The sequence below is a fragment of the Anomaloglossus baeobatrachus genome, chromosome 1, assembly GCF_048569485.1.
Source record: "Anomaloglossus baeobatrachus isolate aAnoBae1 chromosome 1, aAnoBae1.hap1, whole genome shotgun sequence".
NCBI lineage: Eukaryota > Metazoa > Chordata > Amphibia > Anura > Aromobatidae > Anomaloglossus > Anomaloglossus baeobatrachus.
In genome coordinates, this window is record NC_134353.1 from 401,744,293 (window position 1) to 401,769,559 (window position 25,267).

General features: G+C 48.6%; 1 protein-coding gene across 1 annotated transcript in view; it reads left to right on the top strand.

Annotated features, from left to right (window-relative positions):
* LOC142303053 (uncharacterized) overlaps positions 1-24,546 on the top strand; it is a 45,251-nt gene extending 20,705 nt beyond the window's left edge. Inside the window, exons 4-8 of the mRNA XM_075344187.1 lie at positions 4,314-4,527; positions 4,600-4,745; positions 9,355-9,474; positions 10,259-10,349; positions 24,533-24,546. Coding sequence (XP_075200302.1) covers positions 4,314-4,527; positions 4,600-4,745; positions 9,355-9,474; positions 10,259-10,349; positions 24,533-24,546 — 585 coding nt within the window. The remainder of the gene's footprint in view (positions 1-4,313; positions 4,528-4,599; positions 4,746-9,354; positions 9,475-10,258; positions 10,350-24,532) is intronic.
* The last annotated feature ends 721 nt before the right edge of the window (positions 24,547-25,267 follow it).

Here is a 25,267-nt window from a genome sequence, read left to right on the forward strand (position 1 = left end):
GGTGTAATTCACATCTCGTAATTTTACATTTTGTTCACTTTTGCCACCATGTATATTCACTTTTTAATTACTACACTGACACTTTAGATTGCATCAAAGTAGTCAATCAGCTTGTATAACAGTGTAAATTTCATGTGCCCTCTCAACACAACAGAGAATGTTTATTAGAAATAAAACACAACCCCATTAGTGACTCCCTTTTTTATTGAGCTAAAGAACCCCTGCCCCCATCCGCCGTAGTCCTTGGTCAAGCGTCCTGTGATGTACAATCTGGATCCAATATCTGATAGGTTTGCCGGAAGGCAAACCTATCAGATGTCAGGTTCAAGGACACATCAGCTGATTAGATGGCTGGGAGTCAAATACTTACAAGGGTCTTCCCTATGCTGGTCCCATGTCACTTGAGCACTGTTCTTATAAATTTGTGACATTTAGGCTTTCTGAAGACCACTGGGGGTGCTGCTGGAAAAATGCTAGTTTCCCATAAGTTGACATTGGGCTCAGTGCTCGGTTCAAGCAACCAAGCATTTTATAATCGATTCGAGCAATTTAGTGCTCTCTAATCCCTAATGTCTAAAGTGTCACCAATGACTGCCGCATAGTGCTCTCCACATAGCGCTCTGCTGGTCACTTGCCAGAAATGCTCTGCTGCACGCACATACTGTGCCCTGCTGAGCTGAGGAGCCGAGGCCTGAGGTGAGCACACAACAGAGGGGGGAGCGGTGGTGGGCAAGTGGCAGCAAGGGATGGCGGGAGGGTAGCGGTGGTGGTCAATCGCTGGTACTTGCACATCCCGATTAGGTGACAGGGGAAAGTGCAGCACAGCATAAGTTGTGAGTTCCACAAAGATGGCGGTGATCTTCTCCCTCTGGTGTGATCTGGACAGCCACCCTGTCCCTGTCCCTAGAATCTGAATAGTGCTCTGGACAAGCAACCTCTACAAGCCCCTTTTCTCCTTCTCTCAGCCCGGACAACCGCTGTAAAAAAGATAAAGATGAAAACCCAGTCCGTTCCTGCGTCAATACTGCTTTCAACCAAATGTCAGCTCTCAAACATTGAAAAACAATCTGCCTCAGCACCCTGGCTGACCAAAGACATTTGTATGACAGCGTATTAACCGCAAAAAACAATAACTTTACTGCTGGAACGCAGATATATCCTTTTGTTAGTAAGGACCTCACCCCAAAGAGATACAACTACAAAAACTGCAAATAACTCCAAAGCTAGCTTTCTCCTTGTCAAACCAACCGCAAACCATTCCTCTGGCCAGGCATCAGCAGACCAGGCACTGCCTAAAAAAACTAAACTATGAGAAGCATCCGTAAAAATTCGAAGACCTAACTCCTCAGACGAACAGAACTGATCCTGCAGACAGCTAATCCCATTAAACTCGCATAAAAATCTTTTCCGGACTAAGTCCTCCCTCATGTCCGCAGACACCCGAATATGTGCCATAGGAGAACTTAACCCCTTGATACTGTCGTATAGCCTGCAGCAAAACACCCTTCTCATGGGAATAATACGAAGGGCAAAATTAAGCGATCCTAACAACGACTGCAATTCTCTAAGGGTGACCTTCTTTGACCCAATACTATCAATTAAATCCTGCAGCTGCCTCAATTTATCAGCTGGAAGGCTGCACTCAAGTAAATCTGAATCAATTGTAATACCCAAAAAATCCAGCTTCTGGCAAGGGGATACTGTCTTTTCGCCAGCCACAGGAACCCCAAAATGGTTCATAAACATCAAACTTCTGCAACAGCTCCATACACAAATCAGAATCCCTGTGGCCCACGAACAAAAAAATCATCCAAGTAGTGCAGGATCCCGCCAGCCGGCACTGAATCCTGCACTACCGAATGTAAAAATGACAAAGCTTTCAAAATAAAAACATGATAATGCAAACCCCATTGGCAGACACTTATCAAAGAAAAAATCCCCATTAAAGTAAAACCCCAACGAGTTGAAACCAGAAGGATGAACGAAATAATAAACGAAAAGCCGATTTTATATCAGACTTTGCCAGCAGAGCTCCACGACCAAACCGTTGGAGCTCTGCCATATCAAACGATGCATACTTTACAGATGCATCCCTGGCATCAACTTTGTCGTTCAAAGACCCTCCCTGTAGAAAAGACAAATGGTGTATTACCCTAAAACTGCCAGCCTCCTTTTTTGGCACTATTCCCAAGGGTGAAATTCGGAAATTAGAAAACGGAGGGGAAGAAAATGGGCCCGCTAATCTGTCCAAAAGCAATTCCTTCGAAATGTGCTCACAGCTTGAATATGCGGCCTAATAGAAGGTAAATTCCGAACCACAACACAACCCTGACCCAAAAAAGGCTGTACGAAAAACCCATGCTCAAAGCAATTAGTTATTATGCTGGCTTTCAGCTTGTCTGGAAACAGTTTTAGCCACGGGAGCATGTTTCCCAACCTCACAGGAGTCTGCGCTTTTGAGAAAAGGCTCCCGCGGATTATTTGACTGCTGACCTGTTACATTTCACTTAAAACATCTCTCCATGGGATGTGCGCCACCACAATTAGAACATTCGTGCTTAAACCTGCAGTTGTTCAGCCACTTACAAGCTGATTCATTAAAAGCAAAGCAGACTCCTTTCTTCAACTGTAGATTAGGAGCCTGCTTTGCAACTGTATTCCTTTGTGGTAACATTAGATTCAACCATAATCCTACATCTTTCTCCCCCCACCTCATACTAGCGTGAACCGCCATATTTTGCCTAAATGACTCATCATAGACAAGCCATGCAATTCCCCCAAAATTCCGGTAGGCCTCCAATATCGCATCAATATGCTGGAACAGCCCACTGCAATCTCCAGGGAACCGCTCACCCAAAACTGAGGCATAGATTGCGAATGCCTGAAGTCAGTTGTGAAAGGACTTGTATACCCCTTTTTTTTTTTTTTTTTTTTTTTTTTTTTTTTAAATCAGTGTCCAACTCACCCTTGACCTCAGACCCAGCAAACCGTGCAGACAACAGTGAAAATACATCTATATATATTCTTTTTTCCAAATCTTCTCCTTTACAGCTCCACTCAAATGGAACCCCAAAGGAGGAGATTTACATGTTAATGCCTCTTTATAACAAGTTTGGGGAATACCCTGAACAAGCTCCTGTGAACCTACAGGCAGCACTGGCTGGGGGGTAGCTGACCTAGCACCAGTCTGCATAAAATCTGAGCATATACTATAAATGAAATCCCTAACACTACCTACACTAGCTGGGTTGGAAAAAGGGGAATGTGAAAAGGAAGGCTCACCATTCCTGTAGTCCTGATTCTCCCTCCTGCTGCTGGCATCCGATGGCTGGGTGACAGCGACCGATGATACTGGAGCGGCAGGCCCAGGAACCCCGCAGGCCTCGCTGCTGTCGCTTGCCGAATCCTCAGGGGTCCAGGCCTGTAGCGCCACCGCTGCAATGGAGCTCTTTTGCAGCAGCGACGGCATGCTACGGCCTGCGACAACCTCCTCTCCGGCACCATGGACAGCGGCAGCCCGACTCACGACCTCCGTCACTGCCTCTGGATGACGCGGCCTCTGGAAGTCTCGCGCTGCTGCCGCGAAGTCCCACGAGACAGATGACGCAGCTCGACCGGATCTCACGCGACCGCTGCCGCTGCTTCCACTTCTTCCAGATCTCCGCTCAGCCTCATGATTCTGCGATGCCGCCGCTGCTCTCTTCCGAACTCCCGCAGGCGCCGCTCCAGCCTTGCTGCTCCTGGACCTCCTCTTTGACCCCGGTGGTGAGTACGCCTCCTTCCTTTTTCTTGACCTCCGGGCCATGCAGACATCTTCCGCCGCTGCGTCCGGGACCGCTGCCGCCGACTCAGACACTTCTCCCCTTTCCCGCAGCTCCGATTCTTCAGCGGCGCCTTCCCCCAGACAGGCACGCATCCACTGGACTCCGTCTTCCTTGCCGGCCCTCTGGATCAGCTTCTGTAGTAGGGACTCTATGGCAAATTCTTCTTTGATCTTCAGCTGTGAATGGCACAGCTGACCAAAAACACACTTTTATAGGGAAAACCTTCCCGCACAAAAATGTATAACACAAATAACTATCCACCATACACCCACGCGGTGTGCTAATTGGCCAAAGCCACACACCCGCGTTACCAGGCAGAAAAATCACCTCAGTGCCTCATAAAATATTATAAACACCCGCGCAGTGCTCTGATTGGTCAAAGACCACACACCCGCGTTACTAGGTAGAAATACCTCAGGGCCTGCATGATCATGTCAATCCCCCAGCTATTTGCTATGGGATTTTGCATTATAATATATTTTTTATTAGTTTCAGATGCTTAAAAAGATTGCAGTGTTTGCTCTGCCAGAAGAGGACAGCATTGGAACGGCTGAGCAGATATCCCCAAACAAACGTCGTTTCTTGAGTGGCAAGAAGAGGATTGGACGCTTGGGAAGGCTGATTCTTCTAGTTACTCCCCATAGATTACAGTATGCATTGGGTTATCGTGCTGGGGAGCGCATAGGAAAGATCTCTGATGATGGTAACTTATCCCCAAATAGAAGTAAAATGTGTTTGAGATGACAATGGTGATGACATGTTGTGCTGCTTACAGAGCTCGCAAAGTCTCCTCTGAAGCCTGAAGGAAAAGGCAGCAAGCGTAAGCAGGATGACTTGGATATGGAAGAACAGCATAGCTGGGTAGCATTTATGACTGAAGATCTTCCTGATGAAGACCAAGATGATGATCCTACATATGAGGTAAAATCTGCTCATTCTGTTAGACCTTGGTAGGAGTTCTAGTGCTGGCTTTCAATAGAGAAGTCCTATGTCTGGGCACACTGTCATTTAGATACTAGTGCAACCTTTGATGCTTCCCAAGTGAAGATGCTTTAGTAAAAACTTTGTTTTCTTGAAGCTTTGCGGTGGCTTCACCACTATACTGAACTGGCTTAGTCAACATTTCCGTGCATTTATAACTGATGTACACATGTCATGTTAATCTCATGGGGCACTATTCTAGGTGATTGTGTTGACCTACTTAGTGTCCAGTCATTACTTAACCAAATCCCCCCCCCAAATCCTGTTTTGAATTTTATGGAAAACCATTGCTGGCATGTTACAGAAGCCATAATGTTAAAATATATTGGTAGAGTTAAGGGTTGAATGTCTGCAGCAAATAATTCAAATATATAAATGAGTTTCATTAATTTTGAAGGAGGTAAATCTGTAAAAGCTTCTCCAGCTTCAGGGAATTTTTGTGGACATGGGAGATTGTTTAAGGAATTCTTAAATTCATTGAAGTTAACTCTGACTAAACTATTTTCTGTGCTTTTGTTGCTCTTCCACTTAACCCCTCCCCCTTTAAAAAAAATTCCAAAGTCTGTTTAAAATTGAGCAAACAATTGCAAATTTTATTTCTCATATTCACTATGGTAAAAATTACCTTGCAATATGATTCTCGAGGTTAGTAGTATAGATACTAAACGTATAGGACAGCTTATTCAGCATGCTTAAAGGGAACTTGTCAGGTGCAATATGAACTCAGAACCACGAGCAGTTCTGGGTGCATATTGCTAATCCCTGCCTAAGGGTGCTTTCACACCAGCTTTTATTTTTTTTTTTTTTTTTTTTTTTGGTCAGCAAAAAACACAACGCATATGACCGGATCCTGTGGATTGGATGTGCAAGACATGCAATTGTTGGTTTACCAAATCCTGCTACTTTTTTATGGCTGCTGCGATGGATGAAGCAGGACACAGAATTTTATCTGCCAGCACTGTTGTCAGCTGAACTCCTGATCTCACAACCCATACACGCTGCGATGGTTGCAGGTTAACAGTCACTGCCTGCTGCCAAACACGTGTGACTGTGTGCGGGCTGTGTGGTCAGGAGTTCAGATCAGCTGACTCCAGTGTTGGCCAATTGCTTGTGTTCTCCTGCATCCATCATCCATCGCAGTGTGTGGACTGAGGTCTGAACTCAGCTGATCAGCAGACTCCAGTGCTGGCAGAACTTCGCTGACCTCACAGCGTGCACACCCTGTGATGTATGCAGGGGGACACAGAACAAGTAATTAGCCAGCACTGGAATCAGCTGATCTGATTACTTGTTCAGCAGGCCGTGTGGTCGGGACTCAGGAGTAGGGATGAGTGAGCAGTAAAATGCTCGGGTGCTGGATTGGCGAAGCCAATGTAGTGGGTTTTTTTGTTTTTTTTTAATGAATTAAAACAAAAAAAAACCTCCCAAACACAATCCTAAAAAAATGACGTGGGCTTCGCCTTACTTGCCATATATGCTAGCCAGGTACAGCAGGCAGATACAGGCTGCTCCTAACCCCCAACTACCTATTTGTACACAGCTGGGAACCAAAAAATATAGGGAAGCTTTTTTTTTTTTTTTTTTTTTTTTTTTTTTTTTCATAAAAACTGTGGGCTTTGCCCAATTTTTGTCCAGCCAGTTATAACTAGGTAGCTGGGGATTGGAATCTGCAGGCAGGGTGGCCCAAGCTTTCTGCCCCCCCCCCCCCCGCTGTGAATTGCAGTCCACAGCTTCCTGAGAATATGGCACTTTCATAGAAGTGTAATCTTCTGGTTCTGTAACAAACTCTTCCAGCGGCCCTGGTGCTGGATGCCACGCTGACTATTAAGGGATCAATACCAGCTTTTGTTTTACCAGCTGGTATAAAGCCCAAAATTCGTAATGTCAAGCAGTTTGACCTGGCCATTAAGAATCTCCTCCAATAAAGGGTTAAAAAAAAACAAACTTTATTATAAATAGACACACTTGTACTCTATCTTTATTACTCCCTCACCCCTCCACGATCCTGGTCTTCTGTCTAAGATTTCTGTACTGACCATGCCAAGCTGCTTTCTAGGCATGCTCAGTACAGGAAACTGGATCCTGTCTATCAAGATACGGCGACTTCCGGTACAGCAGGATCAACGCCCATTGAAATGCAGTATTTTGCCTGAGGACAAATGCCGCAAGTAGCGTTTTTGAAAAAGGTAAGCTACCACAAAGCAACAGATCCAGGGTATGCTGCACGCAACCGCATGTGAGTGAATATTGCTGCAATTCAACTGCAAATGCATTGAAATAACGCATTTGTAAAGGATCTGGCTTTGCAGCAAAAAAATCCATTCGTACTGCAGTTAAAAAGAAAAAAATGCTCATGTGAAAGCACCTTAAGGCTATATGAGCAGTGCATTTTTCACGGTGTTTTTTCGGGTGCGTTTTTGCTCAGAAAACTGCATTACTTTGCTTCCCCAGCAAAGTCTGATTTTTAATTTTTACTGTCTGCATACAGCGTTTTTCACTTTTTCACTTCATTTTCCACCCATTGAGTTCAATGAGATGTTAAACGCAATGAAAAAAGCAAATTGCAAATACAGCTCCGTTTTTAGTGCGTTTCTATGACTAAAAATTCAGCTATAAACGCAAGGGGTGAGTAGTAAAGTGACATGTACAAGAGGATTCCTTTTTGGAAACAAGCGTGAATCCTCCCGATACCGCCACCGCTGCTTCCACCTCCCGCCCGGCGCTATGTCCAGCCAGGAGGTGGAAGCAGCTGCGAAATCAAAAGTGAACAGTAGAAAAAGTACTCATACTCACCTGTCTGTGGACTCCCGGTGCCATGTCCGCTCCCAGCTCCTCTCCCGATACCGCCACCCTCGCTGTGTGCAGGCTCTCAGGCATGTCCGATAGCTGCAGGACCTAGCGGTGATCACCTGATGTGGCACCTGACGCATCAGCTGATCGTAAGTCTGGCTGGCTTAAACTATCAGCTGATGCAGTCAGGAGACCGCTTCACTGATTACTGTGTGTGTGTGTGTGTGTGTGTGTCAGGTTCATGGGCCTGAATTACATCTGATCGCTTTGCCTTCAGCAAACCGATCAGATATTTGATCCGGATTTGACGCCGCGGGTCCCTTGACCCAGGATTACTGCGGAGGGAGGGGGTCTTTATTTCAATAAAGATGGAGTCACTAATTGTGTTTCTGTACTAGAAATTCATGGTGGCCATGTCTAATGGCGTGACACCATGAATGTCGGGCTTATGGCCAGCTGATAATATACAGCTAGCCCTAACCCCATTTTTACCCAGCGAGTCACCTGACATCAGGACAGTTGGATTCAGCGCCAGAAGATGGCGCTTCTATGAAAGCGCCATTTTCTGGGGTGGCGGCTGACAGCAATTCACAGCGGGGGTGCCCAGAAAGCTTGGCCACTCTGCACTGTGGATTCCAATCCCCAGCTGCCTAGTTGTACCTGGCAGCTGGGGATTGGCAAAGCCCATGTAGTGGTGTTTTGTTTTTTTTTTTTTTTTTTAAGTTCATGAAATTAATGAAAGGGCTTCCCTATATTTTTGGTTCCCAGCCAGGTACAAATAAGCAGCTGGGGGTTGGGGCAGCTGTACCTTCCTGCTGTACCTGGCTAGCATATAAAAAAATATGGCAAAGCCCACATTTTTAGGGGGGAAAAACTCCTGCATACAGTTTTGGATGGAGTATGCTGAGCCTTGTAGTTCTGCAGCTGCTGTCTGCTCTCCTGCATGCACTAGTGGATGGAGTATACTAAGTCTTGTAGTTCTGCACCCCTGCCTCTCCCTCCAGCATACAGTCCTGGATGGAGCATGCTGAGCCTTCTAGTTCTGCAGCTGGCTGCTCTCCTACATACTCTAGTGGAGAATTAAGAACATATTGAAGGAAATGACAGACTTTTTTTTTTTTTCTTTTATCTTTAATGGCATTGTTCACTGATAAAAAAAAAAAGCGGTAAAAACATACGTGTTTCTGCCGTGGGTGCGTTTTTGCCACAAAAAAACGCACAAACGCAGCGTCGGTGTGTGAACTTACCCTAACAGTCCATGTATGTAGTAGCATAGATAAAGAGATCATTAGAAAAATAATATAATTCATTTATATAGTGCCATTAAAGAAAGAGAGCGCATGCATAACATTATGTATGCTGCTAATTTTGGAGCAGAGTCCAGTAGGTGCTTCCATGTAGCAATTGACTGGTATTGATAACTTGCATATTTTATAAATGGATCATTGAGTGTCCAAAACCTCAATTAATAAAACCTCTTGTATGTGAAGATTCAGTGTGGTGCAATGTTCCCACAGCACAAAAGTACTTCTGACCTTCACAAGGGATATTTATAAATTGTGTAGATAGTCTCATGAGTCTCAAACCTGCAGTTTTTTTTACTTTTTTTGCTGCAGCTTCCAAATGAAATCTGTGTAATTGGCACAATTGGAAGCATCTACAGGAGAAATGTGAGGTCCATCACTTTCTGCTCTGGAACATTATGCCCAAAGGTTCTAGAGATGACAGGTTAACTTTAATCTAACCTTGTCCTTTTCAGCCTAGTGAGTCAGAAGTAGACAGCGAAGAAAATAAGTCCAAGAATGACACTGAAACAGATCTGGAAGTAGAAGAGAATGAGGGTGTTGTGATGCTGAAAGAAACTACACAAGTAAATGAGGTAACCTGTTCCTTATTGCCTTATCTACAAGGAGTCTGATGTCCACTGGACATATTAATGTTCTCCCCATGCCAATTTCCCACCACAGTAGAAATGCTTACTGACTAATGGGATTTCTCTGCATATATTTACACCCCCCACCCCTTGCAAAGACAACTGACTCCCAGGAGCAGTCTGGTGGTAATGTCTCCATTCTCCCATGTGCACCTGCAATCTGCTAAAATGAGTGTGTAGGGAAGATGTGGACAAGAATTATCAAGTGTGTGTGCACTTCAGGCCCCAAATCCCTCTGCTGCAGAGAGAATATATATATATATTATATATAATTTGACGCTTGGGCTGTGTTTGCATGTACATGCTGAAATTTCTACAGCGATTTGACAGCACATGTGCGCTTCAAATCGCTGCAGAAACACTGTAATAGATGCAGTGTTTCGGCAGATTACATGCTTATTTCATGCGCTCGGGATGCTGCCTCTCCCATAGAGTGGGAGCTGAATCCAAAACGCACAAATTGACATGCTGCTTTTTTGAACACATTGATTTGTCAATTTTGGCATCCAAATCGCTGCGTTCAAAAAAGCATTGTGCGCACAATTGTTTATAATCTACATTGTGCTGGAGACGCATGCTTGACGCTGCAGTGCTAAATGCAGCGTAAATGCATGTAATATGCACACGTGCTCATGAGCCCTTATAATGCAATATTTTGATACACTATAGAAGCAAACCATACAATATAGAGGCCTGACTTTTTTTTTTTTTTTTTTGTTCCGCAATATAGGTGGCTACACAAGGCAATGAAGAGCCATCAAATACATCAGATGGCACAGAACCAAATCCAGATGTTGAAGAGAAGGACTCTGCCCCCACAAGTTCGTGTGCATTGTGTGGTGTGTTTTTTTTTTTTTTCTGCTATTTCAACATGAGGGAAAAATGGCTGCATCCTGTGATTGGCAGTTATCTCAGATCACACACCAATATGTCTATGGGTGCATATGACACATCGCACAACACTGACAACTGAGTGCAGTGCGATATATACAGATACAGACCAAAGGGAAGATGGAGAGATTAGATCTTTTCTCTTCACCAGTTATCCGATACTTATGTGACATGTTGGACTGCACTGATGACATCTGAGTATGAGATAACAAGTGAAGAGATTAATCGCTCAATCTTCATTGCTTTGCTCTGCATATATCGGACTGCACTTGTCAGTGCCGTCTGTCACCATGCAAGTGAACTCCGATATAAAAGTGCATCAATACATCTAGAATATCCTCAGTTAACTTTTTGTAATTCAATACAAAAGGGAAACTTATGTTATATAGTTATTACAGAGTGATCCATTTCAAGTGTTTATTTATGTTAATGTTGATGATTATGACTTTCAGCCAATGAATACCCAAGTCATTATCTCAGAAAATTAGAATAATTACCACCAAACCCCTGCAAAGGCTTACTAAGCATTTAAAATGATCACCTAGTCTGGGTCAGTAGACTATACAATCATGGGGAAGACTGCTGACTTGACAGATGTCCAGAAGGCAGTCATTGACACTCTACAAGGAGGGTAAGCCACAAAAGCTCATTGCTAAAGAAGCTGGTTGTTCAGAGTGCTGTAACCAAAGCATATTAATGCAAAGCTGGGTCCCACTTGGTTACTGCCAGATCTGAGCTGATGCTGTTGGCCATAAAGTTCCAATAGGAATTATGCATGGTGTGGTATGCTACACAAAGTTTCTTTCACTTACCAACAAATCTGTTAACTTATCACGATTGTTCATTTGTTGGTGTCCTCAGTGTGGACAAATAGACTGATACATCATGCCATACCATCAAACATCTGGCTCCAAATTTATTCTGCAGCATGACAATGACTCCCACCCCAAACACTATCAAAGTCATTCAAGAACTATCTTTAAGGTAAAGAACAAGAGATCCTTGAAGTTGTCAAAGGACCGCTCTCATCATTGCACCTGTGAGATTACATGAAGTCTGAAGTATTTCAGCAATCCTATATCCAGTTTTTGGTGGCTCTGTGGGGAGAGGTCCAAACATCTTTGAGTGCAGATTTTCTCAATTTAAATTAAAAATTGGTGTGATCAACAAAGCATTGATTTCTCCTTTTGGCCATCCACTGTTTGTATTTTGGTTAATGCTTAAAAAAAAAACCTTTGAAAAGTTGTAAAGCAAGATTTTTTTTTTTTTTTTTTTTTTCCTCTTGAAAAAGTACTTTGTAACTTTTTTTTTTTTCTGAAATGTTACTTGTTTTGGTTTGTCGTCCAATTAAAACTCTTGTTTCCTTCCAACAGATTAATATCCTCTTCCAGAAATGAATCCAGATTATACCAGAAGTAGTTCTCTACCTAAATGCCTGCCTGCTCATAATTACTGTAACATTTTTCACAATAAAACATTTTTCAATTAATTGTTTGTTGCATCACTGCAAAGTGAGTGGGGTAAAGTAGATCAGGCCTTACTAAAATATTAAGTGGTAAGTAATTGAAATTTTTATTGAGGTGGGCATTGACACAAGACTAACACTCATATTTGGATAGATATACAGACATCTCAAGTGCTCATGTGTAATAGGTGGGCAATGTCTCATGATGTGACTGTTATGTTTTATGTATGTTCTGCCATTTATTACAAATGCATGTGTGGATATTTAAGTGTATTGGAAAGGAATACTCTTAGGATGTAGCAGACCTAGGATTGTTGAACAGATTGTCAAAGGTTGTTCCAGCAATTGGGTTAGCTGGCAGAGTTAAGAGGTGTTTGATAAGATGGGCTAAAAAGTAATTGGAGGACTGAGAAATGGCAGGGCAAATGGCTGGGAAAGAGCTCCAGAGGGAGTCAGACAGTGGGTTCAAAGTGAGATGTGGCCTCAATGCTGGGGCCATCAGGGAATCCCAAGGTAACCTCTGGAGCCTGTAGCTCACCCCAATGGGCTTAGAGCCACCAAGGCCCTGAAGTGGACAAAGGTGAGCAGTATTGGAGCAAAGGAGGCACAGACCCTGGAGTATTGAGGACCTATTCCCAGATAGCTAGGGACAGCATAAAGAGTACTTCACCGAAAGGAAGGAAGGAAGGCAATGTCTGTCATAATAATGTGAAGAATAAAGGTAAACAAAACTGATGTGACATTAAGTGACTCATGTTTGAAATGTGCCTGTAGTCCTATGCATTCATCGGATTCTGAAGGCCATGGTTTACAACGAACCAGTCAGTGTGGGATGTTAGCAAAGGATGTCAATTTCTGTGACTCTTCCAGTTTCTGTTGCAACTGGCTGACACTCTAAGCTCAGTGGCCACTTCCATCGGAGATCATTCTGCTTGAAGCCTCACAATGGCGTACTGTTTCTAATTTGCTAAATGTTAAGGCAGGACAGAGCTTAAACACACTGCACACAGGAACACAACTAATACAAAGAATAAATGTGCAAAAAAACCCTTTAGTACCAAAAGTTAAAACAAATTAAAACATGACAACAGCAAAACACAGGAGCATGACCCCATGACAAAACAAGATTAGCAAAGTACATGGACAAAATACACAAAGCAAAATCTATTGAGCAAATCATGGATCAAACCCCTGTTGTGAATTGTACCATTTTAAAAGGACATCTATGTAGGATGACTGCTGCCAATGACTGGGGAACAGTGCGATCTCCACCACAGCATGGTAGATTGTGCTGTCAAAGTTGATCATGTGATCTAAGTGGTTAACAAGCGCAGGTGGATTGGAGATCCACCTACATCTGTTAGCTGCACATGCCTGCTGATCAAAGGTGAGCCTGCATTAAAGCACAGCAAAGATTTACAGCCTTGGTCATAAAGGGGTTAAGAACCTTTTTACTTGAGTCAAGTGACCATGATGTAATTAAAGATGTTTAAATTGCAGTAGTCTAAAGTTGAGGAGATAGGCTTGTGTGTATAGAATATTCTCCAGTAGTAAGCTCTATAATAACTGCAGTATTAACCCCTTCACGACCTTGGACGGATATATCCGTCCAGGATCGTGTCCCGTTAAGCCCTGCCCCCTGCCGCGGGCAGGCGGCGTGGATCGGCACACATCAGCTGTTTTCAACAGCTGTGATAACACACGTGACTTCCGGTGGGGGCGGCGGTAAGTAACAAACATGGCTGCGCGCATTTAAATCTTGCTGCCAGACTCCCGGACTGGGACAAAATAAAACCCAGCCCTGGCCCACAAACACCACCAGCACACATACTATAACACCCATCAAGACTGACAAGAAGGGCAGTGAGCCCCATAGGGGTGAATGGACCCCATGACGATCGGGAGGGTGCAAGGTTAGGAAAGGGTTAATAGGTTTGCATGGGATGGGGGATGTGTGGGAGTACAGGATTGGTAGTAGGGAGCTGTAAGGGGATTGGGGGGGAGCAAGGAAGGGGTGGGGTGTTGGGAGAGGTATAAGAGAGGGGGGTGTGCTGTTTACCTCCCCTTTCGTCGATTGATCTTTGTGTCCCAGGACGTAGTGCTGCTGCTGCTTCCTGCCATGGCTGCCCTTGCTGAACTCCTGGAGATGGTGCGGGGGGCATCCGAGGTCATGGGAGTGGATGCCCTGAGGCAGCAGCTGGCAGCGGTCTGTGGGGCTGGAGCGGCGCCGCCTGCTGTTCCAGCGCCCGGGCCGTGGCTACGTGCTCGGCGGGCGCGACCGCCGGAGCGCTACTCCCCCAGCTGGAGGGGGAGAATCAGATCAAGGAGCCCCTGCGGGGACCCTCCGGAGCAGCGGCGGAGCCCTCCAACTAACCTAGGGGAGCAGCCGGCCACCGGGAGGAATCCGCGACGGAGATCCCGTGGGTCGGGGGTGGGCGGAGCCTCTGCGAGGCCCACTTCCGGTCCGCGGCCTGCGCAGCACCAGACCGGAGCATGGATGACGGCAGCCCCCAGTGATGTGCCGGCTGGGGGTGGCGCTCGGCGTGCCGGATTGCCGGAGGAGACTCCCTGCAGGCCGCAGGGGAGAGCAACAGGACGGGGGACGGGAGCGGATGTGAGCGGCGAGGTCAGGAGATCGGAGGAGGGGTACGGTGGCCCGCAGGCACAGAGGAGATCGGTAGTCACGGTCCCCCCCGGCGAGGAGCGTGCTGGGGGTGGGTCCCGGCGAGGAGCAAGCTCGGCACGGCCTTCCGGCAGTCGGCAGGGAGGGAGCCCACTGAGGACGACAGGAGAAGGGGCGGCGCAGCAGGATATCACGATTACAGCGGGAAGAGACGGCAGCAGGGCGCCACGGCGGGAGAAAAGGAAGAGGTCAAGCAGGAGTCGCCCGGATGAGCGGGGTGCGGTGACCGTGGGGGTCGACGGCCACCAGGTGCGGGCTGTCCCCTCGCTGGTCCCCCCTGAGGATTTCGGCAGCGTATCAGACTCCAGCGAGGAAGAAGGAGCAGCGGCAGGTCGGACGGAGCGGCAGCTGGAAGATCGTGGCACGGCTGTTCCGGCGTCGGCTCAACGGCAGCCTGGTGAGCAGACAACAAAAATGTTACATGCTGTGGGTAGCGCGGGCGAGGGCGGGGGTTCCGTCGCGGGACGCGTTGCGCTGGGGGCGAGTGCGGTCGGGCAGTCTGGTTTACCGGGTCCAGAGTTTTGGGGGCAGCTTTTGGGGGTGTTGCAGGGGTTGTCTGCGGAACGGGGTAGTCGGACTGGGCCTGGGGCTCCGGTGGGGGCGTGGGTGGGCCCCACGGAGGTGGTGCGGACAGAAGCGCCGGTGCGCGATGTTGCTGCGGGGGACACGACCTCGGCGGCAGGTACGGGACAGGAGGCTGGTGGGGCGGCTTCCGTGGGTGCGAGTAAGGAGGCGGAAAAGGAAAAAGAAAAGGAGGATGAGGTAGTGCGTTTGGATGATAGGGCACGGAGTGAAATTTATGTGTGCTTTGAAGGGCAGTTAGGGGTTCATTTGAAAAAGGAGGTGAGGGAAAAGATTTGGAAGGGGGAGTATGTGGAAATTTTTTCCCTGCTTCCCTTGGAAAAGTTTAAGTTGGATAAGGTGAAACCTAGTGATACAAAAAAGGAGAAGGAGGATGAGGAAAAACGGCGGTATAGGTTGATCCCGAGGACGTTTACCAATTGGTTGCAGGCCTTTGCTATCTTAGCCAGTGTGATCGGGGAAAAGGAGCCGGAGCATTGTTCCGCCCTATTTGGATATATGGACGCGATAGGGGAAGCGTATAGAGTATACGGCGGTTTGGGGTGGTTGAGATATGATGAGCAGTTCCGTCAGCGGAAGGCTCTGCGGCCGGGAGTCCAGTGGGGCCACAAGGATATTTCTTTGTGGATGCGGTTAATGACGGCGCCGGCTCAGCCCTTTCGAGGGGGTGCCGGGAGCCCGAGCGCGAGTGGCGGGTCCTCGGCTGGACAGAAAAAGGGAGCTTGTTGGCAGTATAACGAGGGACAGTGTAAGTTCGGGGCCTCTTGTCGGTTCAGACACGAGTGTTCCGGATGTGGAGGGTCCCACCCTCTGGCCAGGTGCTTCAAGAAAGGCAAAGGAAAGGCGGGGGAGGGGTCTGGAAAAAGGGAGGACGCCAGTGAGGGTAGAGGCGATGCTTCCCTATTTAAGTAGATACCCGGATGTGCGGGCGGCGGAGTTGTTGGAACGTGGTTTTACAGAGGGCTTTCGGATTCCGTTTGAATCTGAGGCGCCGGTGTTTCGCCCGGGAAACTTGCGGTCCGCAAAAGAACATCCGGCGGTGGTGAAGGAAAAGCTGCAGAAGGAGGTGGAGTTGGGGAGGATGGCGGGCCCATTCCAGGACCCGCCATTCTCTAATTTACGGATTTCCCCCCTTGGGGTGGTACCTAAGAAGGAGCCGAACAAATTTCGGCTCATTCATCATTTATCTTATCCGGCGGGATTGTCGGTGAATGATGGGATATCACCGGAATTGTCGGCGGTATGTTATGTATCGTTCGATAGGGCCTTGGAGCTGGTAAGGGTAGCGGGGCGGGGGGCCCTGATGGCAAAGGCGGATGTGGAAGCAGCTTTTCGTTTACTCCCGGTGCATCCAGAGAGCTTTCATCTCTTAGGGTGTATGTGGGATGGTGAATACTATGTGGATCGTTGCCTGCCGATGGGCTGTTCCATTTCGTGTGCTTATTTTGAGGCATTCAGTACGTTTGTGGAATGGGTAGTCAAGGAGGTGGCAGGAGTCCATTCGGTGATTCACTATTTGGATGACTTCTTTTGCGTGGGTCCGGCGGGCTCTTCGGTTTGCTCCTTGTTGTTGTTTACGTTAGAGCGGATCGCGCGGAGCCTGGGTATTCCGTTGGCAAAAGACAAAACAGAAGGGCCGGTGACGGTATTATGTTTCTTAGGTATCGAAATTGATACACTGGCAATGGAATGCCGGTTGCCGGAGGGAAAGCTGTTGGATTTGAAGGCGTCGGTGCGGTTTTTGTCTCAGGCCAAGAAGGTGCGGTTGCGCGAGTTGCAGTCAGTGCTCGGAAAATTGAATTTCGCTTGTCGCATTATGCCGATGGGGCGGATATTTAATAGGAGACTGGCGAGCGCAACCGCAGGGGTAAAAGCTCCAAATCACTTTGTCAGAGTGACAAAAATGATGAAAGGGGATTTGTTGGTGTGGGAGGAGTTCTTGGACCGGTACAACGGTCGGACCCTTTGGATGAGCGAGGCGGTGTCCAATAGCCAGCTGGAATTGTACACGGATGCGGCTGGGGCGACAGGTTTTGGAGCAATTTTTCAAACGCGCTGGTGCGTGGGAAAGTGGCCGCGGCGGTGGGTGGAAGCAGGTTTGGTGAGGAATTTGGCGCTGTTGGAATTGTTTCCCATTATTGTGGCGGTGGAGTTGTGGGGCCCTGTTTTTGCTGGAAGAAGGGTTTGCATGCATTGTGACAACATGGCGGTGGTGCATTCCATCAACGCACTGTCGGCAAAATCCCCGCCGGTTGTGGGGTATTTAAGGCATCTAGTGTTGCGTTGTTTGGAGTTAAACATTTGCGTGGTGGCTCGGCATGTGCCTGGGATTCGCAACGAGGTGGCTGATGCGCTATCACGGTTTCAGTTTTGCAGGTTCAGGAAGCTGGTGCCGGAAGCGGACGCGGAGGGGGAACCTTGCCCGAACTGGCTGTGGGACCTGGCATCGGTATAGCATTTGAGGGAATTCGGAGATCGGTGTCTGAGGCTACTTGGTGCCGATATCAGGCGGTGTGGAAGGAATGGGCAGAGTTGGAAAGTAGGGAGTTCATGGAGTCGGGTTACAAGGGTCGAGTGTTGGGGGTACTGATGTTAATAAGTGGGGATTTTTCGGAAGGCAGGTCTGTTTCGGTGATTGGTTGCAAGTTGGCGGCGTTGGCCTTTTTGTTCCAGATGCAAGGGGTTCGGGACGCGACTAAGGATTTTCTGGTGCGACAGGCGATGAAGAGTTTTCGAAAAGGGGCCCAGTCGCGTGACTGTAGGCGGCCTGTGTCATTGCCATTGTTGGTGCGTTTGGTGGGGTGTTTAGGGGAGTTGTGTTCGTCTCCTTATGAGCGGGTGTTGTTCTCGGTAGCTTTTGTACTGGCGTTTTTTGGGGCCTTTCGTATTGGCGAATTGGTCAGCCCGACTAAGCAAGCGATGGGTGGTTTGCTGTTGGGTGATGTGATGCTGGGGGAGGATAGAGTGGAATGTCGGCTTCGTTTTTCTAAGACGGATCAGAGGGGCCGGGGGCGCTTAGTAGTGTTGTACGCTTTACCGGGGCACCAGTTGTGCCCAGTGTTACATGTGTCAGAGTTTTTAAAGGTGCGCGGCGGTTACCCTGGTGTTTTTCTTAGACATACGGACGGATTGGCTTTGTCGCGGTATCAATTCAATGCGGTGCTGAAGATGGCTCTAGCAAGGGTGGGGGAGGAGCCACGTGAGTACGGGTCTCACTCCTTCCGGATTGGGGCGGCAACGGAGGCCGCCAGGTGGGGCTTGAGTGAGGATTGTATCCGGCGGATTGGGAGGTGGGAGTCTTCCAGGTTCCGTTTGTACATCAGGCCTCACTTGGTCAGGTGATGGTCAGGGGTGGGGGATTCAAGGTTGGTGTTAGATGCCGGTTTGTGGGCAATTTCTTGTGCTGTTGCTGTTTTTATTCGTGGTCTTTGTATTTTATAGGTCCATGCCTTGTGTGGATCCTCGGGCACTCCTATGTGTATTGGGGAGCGTTGCGGGCGGATGTGCGGCGTGACGGTCGGCAGCTCGGAGTGTCGGTGTCGGAAGCTCGAGTAAAGTGGCTCGGAATTCGGGGCATGACCTGGGGTAGGGTGCGCCCTGAGGTGGCTTATTATAGCCGTATGGATCGTGTCCCTGATGTGTTAATTTTGCATGTGGGAGGGAACGATTTTGGAGTAAGGTCGGCGAGGGAATTGAAAAGGGATATAAAGCTGGACCTGTTACATTTGTGGAGGGCGTTCCCGGGCATAGTTATCGTTTGGTCGGACATTATAGCTCGGACGCAGTGGCGTTTTGGGAGGTCGGTGGACCGTATTAATAGGGCTCGGAGCAAGCTGAACCGGGCTATTGGCAGGTTTGTGGCGAGAAATGGTGGGTTGGTGGTGCGGCATAGAGAATTGGAGGAGTCCACGGAGCAGTATCTAAGGAGAGATGGGGTTCACCTGACTGATGTGGGTCTGGATTTATGGATGTTGGGTTTGAGGGATGGCCTAGAGCAAGCACTGGGGGTGTGGGGGGCCCGGGCCAAGTAAGGGTGTCACTTGGCCGGCCTGTGGCGGGGTGATAGGTCCGTCTGAGAGGTTGGGAGTACCGACAGTCGGCTTGTTGGTACGAAGTCGCTCAAGGGGAGTGGCTTCGGAGTGGATGGGAACTTGTGGGCGGAGGTCCCGCAGGTTCTGGGTAGGGGTAATTAACGATGGAACGTTGTTACCCCTCACCTCGGGCCGGGTGGTCACGGCCGAGGTGGTCCTCTGGGCCGGTTTGGAGGTTACGGCCGGGGGGTTAGGAATGATGGTTTGCCTCTCGGACGGATCTATCGGTGTTTCTGGTTATACGGGTATATATGTATAAGGTTAAGTTTAACAATTGAGTGGCATGTTGGGCCACAAGTTTGGTATACATATATACGGTAAAATAAAACTGTGGCCATTCCTGCAATAAAGTCGTGGTTCTCGTCTTCATTTAGGTAGATATGGTACGGGGGGTGTGTTTTACAGGATAACCTGCTTATCCCTTATAGATGCGTCAAGAAGGGCAGTGAGCCCCATAGGGGTGAATGGACCCCATGACGATCGGGAGGGTGCAAGGTTAGGAAAGGGTTAATAGGTTTGCATGGGATGGGGGATGTGTGGGAGTACAGGATTGGTAGTAGGGAGCTGTAAGGGGATTGGGGGGGAGCAAGGAAGGGGTGGGGTGTTGGGAGAGGCATAAGAGAGGGGGGTGTGCTGTTTACCTCCCCTTTCGTCGATTGATCTTTGTGTCCCACCCGCCCGCCCTGATATATAATTATATGTATATGTTCAAAAAAAAAAAAAAAAGATAAAAAAAAAAAAAATAAAAAGGTGAAAAGGTGATGGTTTTTTCAAAAAAAAAAAAAAAAAAAAAAAAAAAAAGAACTTTAAAAAAAAAAAAAAGAGGAATAAAGGAGAATACAAGGTTGAGTTGCTAATTTATTGTTGTCACAGCGGGGTGATAGGTCCGTCTGAGAGGTTGGGAGTACCGACAGTCGGCTTGTTGGTACGAAGTCGCTCAAGGGGAGTGGCTTCGGAGTGGATGGGAACTTGTGGGCGGAGGTCCCGCAGGTTCTGGGTAGGGGTAATTAACGATGGAACGTTGTTACCCCTCACCTCGGGCCGGGTGGTCACGGCCGAGGTGGTCCTCTGGGCCGGTTTGGAGGTTACGGCCGGGGGGTTAGGAATGATGGTTTGCCTCTCGGACGGATCTATCGGTGTTTCTGGTTATACGGGTATATATGTATAAGGTTAAGTTTAACAATTGAGTGGCATGTTGGGCCACAAGTTTGGTATACATATATACGGTAAAATAAAACTGTGGCCATTCCTGCAATAAAGTCGTGGTTCTCGTCTTCATTTAGGTAGATATGGTACGGGGGGTGTGTTTTACAGGATAACCTGCTTATCCCTTATAGATGCGTCAAGTACATTTTTAGTTTACTAGGTCATGCCCTTCAAATGACTCCTTTAAGAAAGTGATGAAGAGCTACATGTGAACAGCGCCGTAGTGCCTATGATCCTCCACAGCTCCATTTACGTGGTGCTCTTCAGAACTGCAGTTCTCAGGAATGTGATTGTCCCAGTGGATGGATCCCCAGCAACTGGAAAGTTATCCACTATTCAGAAGATAAGGGGTAACCTCCAAACTTGGGAGAACCCATTTAAACATGTTTTACAAGATTTATTTTCAGTTGCCCATAGGACTGTAAAAATAATAAACCAATACTGACAGTCTGGAAGTACAATGCAGCATCTCCGACAACAGAACAGAATTAGTGCTACTGTGTAGTGTACTGTATATATACAGAATACTGAGAATTACACCCAGTATACAGGACAAAAGAAATGGTACTGTGCAGTGTATATATACAGGATAAGATAAGTGGTGCTATGCAGTGTATCTATGCATAATAATACAGATACAGAAAATTATAAAAGAAGAAAAATAGGGAATCCGGTTCTTCCGGATCATCTTGAGTAAAGGCCGCTTTACACGCTGCGATATCGGTACCGATATCGCTAGCGTGGGTACCCGCCCCCATCTGTTGTGCGACACGGGCAAATCGCTGCCCGTGCCGCACAACATCGCCCAGACCCGTCACATGTACTTACCTGCCCGGCGACGTCGCTGTGACTGGCGAACCGCCTCCTTTCTAAGGGGGCCGTTCGTTCAGCGTCACAGCGACGTCACAGCAGCGTCACTCAACCGCTGCCCAATAGAAGCGGAGGGGCGGAGATGAGCGGGACGTAACATCCCGCCCACCTCCTTCCTTCGCATTGCGGCCGGGAGGCAGGTAAGGAGAGGTTCCTCGTTCCTGCGGTGTCACACGGAGCGATGTGTGCTGCCGCAGGAACGACGAACTACATCGTTACTGCTGCAGTAACGATATTTGAGAATGGACCCCCATGTCACCGATGAGCGATTTTGCACGTTTTTGTGACGATGCAAAATCGCTCATTGGTGTCACACGCAACGGCTTCGCTAATGCGGCCGGATGTGTGACACAAATTCTGTGACCCCAACGACTGCATTAGCGATATCGTAGCGTGTAAAGCCCCCTTAAGAGTGCCAAATACACTTGAAACTCATTGATCGCGCTACTCAGGAATCTCCTTTTTGCTGTGTTATGCACTGTCCTTTAACCAAATAAAGAATACTTTGTATGTTTAAGAGCTCGATTCCCTATCTTTCTTCTTTTAGATTGTTTGTCATGGTGAGGCTGAATCCAGGGCTTCATAATGAAGAGGGAAGAGGGAAAGACAATATGGTGAGCTGGACTTTATTCAATTTATAGAGAATTACACCCAGTATACAGGACAGGAGAAGTGGTACTGTACGGTGTATATATAGAGAGAATAATACAGAGACTGAGAATTACATCAAGTATACATGATAGGAGAAGTGGTTCTGTACAGAATATAATACACCTATTCATTTAAACAATATTACACACACACACACACACACACACACACACACACACACACACACACACACACACACATACATACACACACACATACACACATGTGACGCCCAGGAAAAATCAGGTAGTCACACAATAGGCCCCCGCATAACACCTTCTCTGACCTAGGTCACATACAGCCGACCTGAAACCCTAGTCACCCTCCTCAGGGCAAGATAGGCACACCAGTGGGCGGGACCAAGTGGTTAGGAAATGCCCACCTATGGGTCTAGACAGCCCGGGGCGGGAAAACAGTCAGTAGATTAAGTTGTAGTTCAAGTTGAGAGGAGTGGAGGCTGGAGCTAGGTGTAGCTCCAGCGGAGGAGAAGTTCAAGTTGAACGGTGCCAGGATCGGAGCCCTGGTACCTTGGCTAGGTGGCAGATGGTGGTCTCTGTCAGCAGGAGACGGGAAGACAGCTCGGCAGATCCAAGGAGGACCGGGACAGGGTTAGAGCCCGCCGGTACCGACACTAGAGACCCGACCGGAAACCGTGCACAGAGGGGGTACTCGGACCCTGAAGCCACAGACAACCACCCACAGAGAGGGATAGGGCAACCGCCAGGGCCCATAGATCCCACGGGTCAGCGTCAGCGGGCACGGCTCCTCAGGCACACAGAAAGCGGGGAGCAGACTCCCTTGTTCCATACCAGGAAGTCTAAACACACAACCACAACTAGTGGGGGGGACCAGAGTACAACCGGCCGTGACGGCTGGCCACCAGCACCTTGGTTTAACAAAAGACTCATATGATTAATTTCATTGTGAGTAACCAAACATCCTCTGGTCCATCTGGGCGCGCAAACCCCTGCCATCGCCATACCCTGCATAGAGACACTGGGCCCCGGGTCAAGCATCCCTACCCACGAAGGGGTTAACATCCGGCTGCCACTACATCTCCCCTGGGTATCCCACAACAGCAGCGGTGGTGTCCCACTTCTCCACACACAGTGGGTGGCGTCACAAACCAAATACGGTCAAGGCTGAACAACTACGTCCCCTTTTCATTCGGCGTGTTCGCGTGACGCCCGGGTCTGGAGGATCCCTTTAGCCACACAGCGGGTGGCTAAAGCAGCCCGGCTGCTACGGGCGTGTGGGTGGCACACCCCGAAACTTGGCGTCACAAACAGGATTCAAACCCATCCGCCTACCTGGTGGAAGTGCGCCTTGAATTGGACAGTCAGCGGTGGTCCGTTGAAAAATTTTCAGAAGTTGCCATTTTTGCCACCATTTTTAGGAGTGAAAAACTACAGCCCAGCGTCTTCTCCTCCAAGAAAGGGCGCGAAGCTGAAGCCCCGCCCCCTGGAAACATGGCCAGAAGGAAACAACACCCTGATGCCGAAAACGAAACTAACCTGCCGCACAAGAGAGTGCTTGCAAAAGACCAAGGGGGAGGAGCGGGAAGATGTCCGCGCCTAATTCAGATGGCGGAGCCGCGCCGACTGCTGTAATGGCGGCGCCCCGAGGTGGAGTGGTGATTCCCGCAGAAGAACACGAATCAGATCGCTTACTAATGGGAACCGCTGCCTGGTTGGAGCGGCAGCTAGCGAGATTCTGTGTCCGGGTGCGATCGCAGTCGCTGCAGCAGGTGCTGGAATAGAAAGCGGAGGTCCGGAGAATGGTGGCCGTGGTGTGGGCCCGCGAGAGCCGAGCTGCCCATACAGTGCTGCATCAGGAGAGAGGTACACAGACCATCCCGACCTCGTTGATCTGCCCAAAGCCGGAGCCTCTTTCCTACCTGGCGGGAGAGTGCCGGCCGGCACAGCTCCCCGGAGCAACAGCATCACCTGCTATACCACCGCTGTTCCCGATAGAAGTTCAGAGTTCTGGGATGCATTGCATACGGCCCCATGCAGTAGTGGTAGCAAGAACCCCGGGTAGCTCCAGTGCAAGTCCCCGTTGGGACTGTTCCCAGTTTAAAAAGTTTGAAAAAGTTTTAAAAATGGATCATGGCCGTGAACTGGCAGGTCAACCCAAAAACTATTGGGACTTGTAAATAGTCCCTGTCCCCACCTTCTCACCCTGCTGCAGTCTCTGGAGAGGCTGATTGGAGGAAGGGCCTGTGGTAGAGTTGGCCGAAGCCCAGTCACCACCAAAACTGGTGACTACCCTCTGGGTCAGGGGTACCCTGGACGTGGGGCCCTTGAAAAAGACTGCCGGTTAATTAACTTTTTACCCGGCCCGTAAGGACAACACCCGGACTTGGGCAAGGGGTGCGCACCAGTGCTTAGCAGTGGCGCCAGGGGGCAGGTTGTTTTGAGTGGAGGTGAGGTGAGAAGGACCCGGTCCGTCCCATCCCGGTTTTAAATGTGTAACGTTTAAGCAGAGTGCCTCCCGTAAGGGAAGAAAAGAAACAATGTATTCAATGTTAGTATGTTTGTAAACTGTTCCTTTTTCTATTTTCAGTTCCTGTTAAATAAATGTTGAAGGTCGGACAGCCCGCGGACGGTCTGTATTAAACCAAGGGGGAATGTGATGCCCTGGCAAAACCAGGTTGTCACACAATTCGCCCCCACTTAACACCTTCCCTCACCTAGGTCACATACAGCCGACCTGAAATACTAGTCACCCCCCTCAGGGCACACCAGTGGGCGGGACCAGGTGGTTATGAAACGCCCACCTAGGGGTCTAGACAACCCGGGGCAGGAAAACAGTCAGTAGATTAAGTTGTAGTTCAAGTTGAGAGGAGGGGAGGCTGGAGCTAGGTGTAGCTCCAGCGGAGCAGAACTTCAAGTTGAACGGTGCCAGGGTCGTAGCCCTGGTACCTTGGCTAGGTGGCAGAAGGTGGTCTCCATCATCAGAAGACGGCTCGGCACATCCGAGGAGGACCGGGACAGGGTTGGAGCCCGCCGGTACCGACACCGGAGACCCGACCGGAAACCGTGCACAGAGGGGGTACTCGGACCCTGAAGCCAGGACCGGAACCAACGGTCTAGCTAATCAACCGATTGAGGGCAGGATTACAGGTCCTGTCCCAACCAAAGTCCCAAAAGCAGACAACCACCTACAGAGAGGGATAGGGCAACCGCCAGGGCCCATAGATCCCATGGGTCAGCGTCAACGGGCACGGCTCCTCAGGCACACAGAAAGCCGGGAGCGGACTCCCGTGTTCCATACCAGGAAGTCTAAACACACAACCAC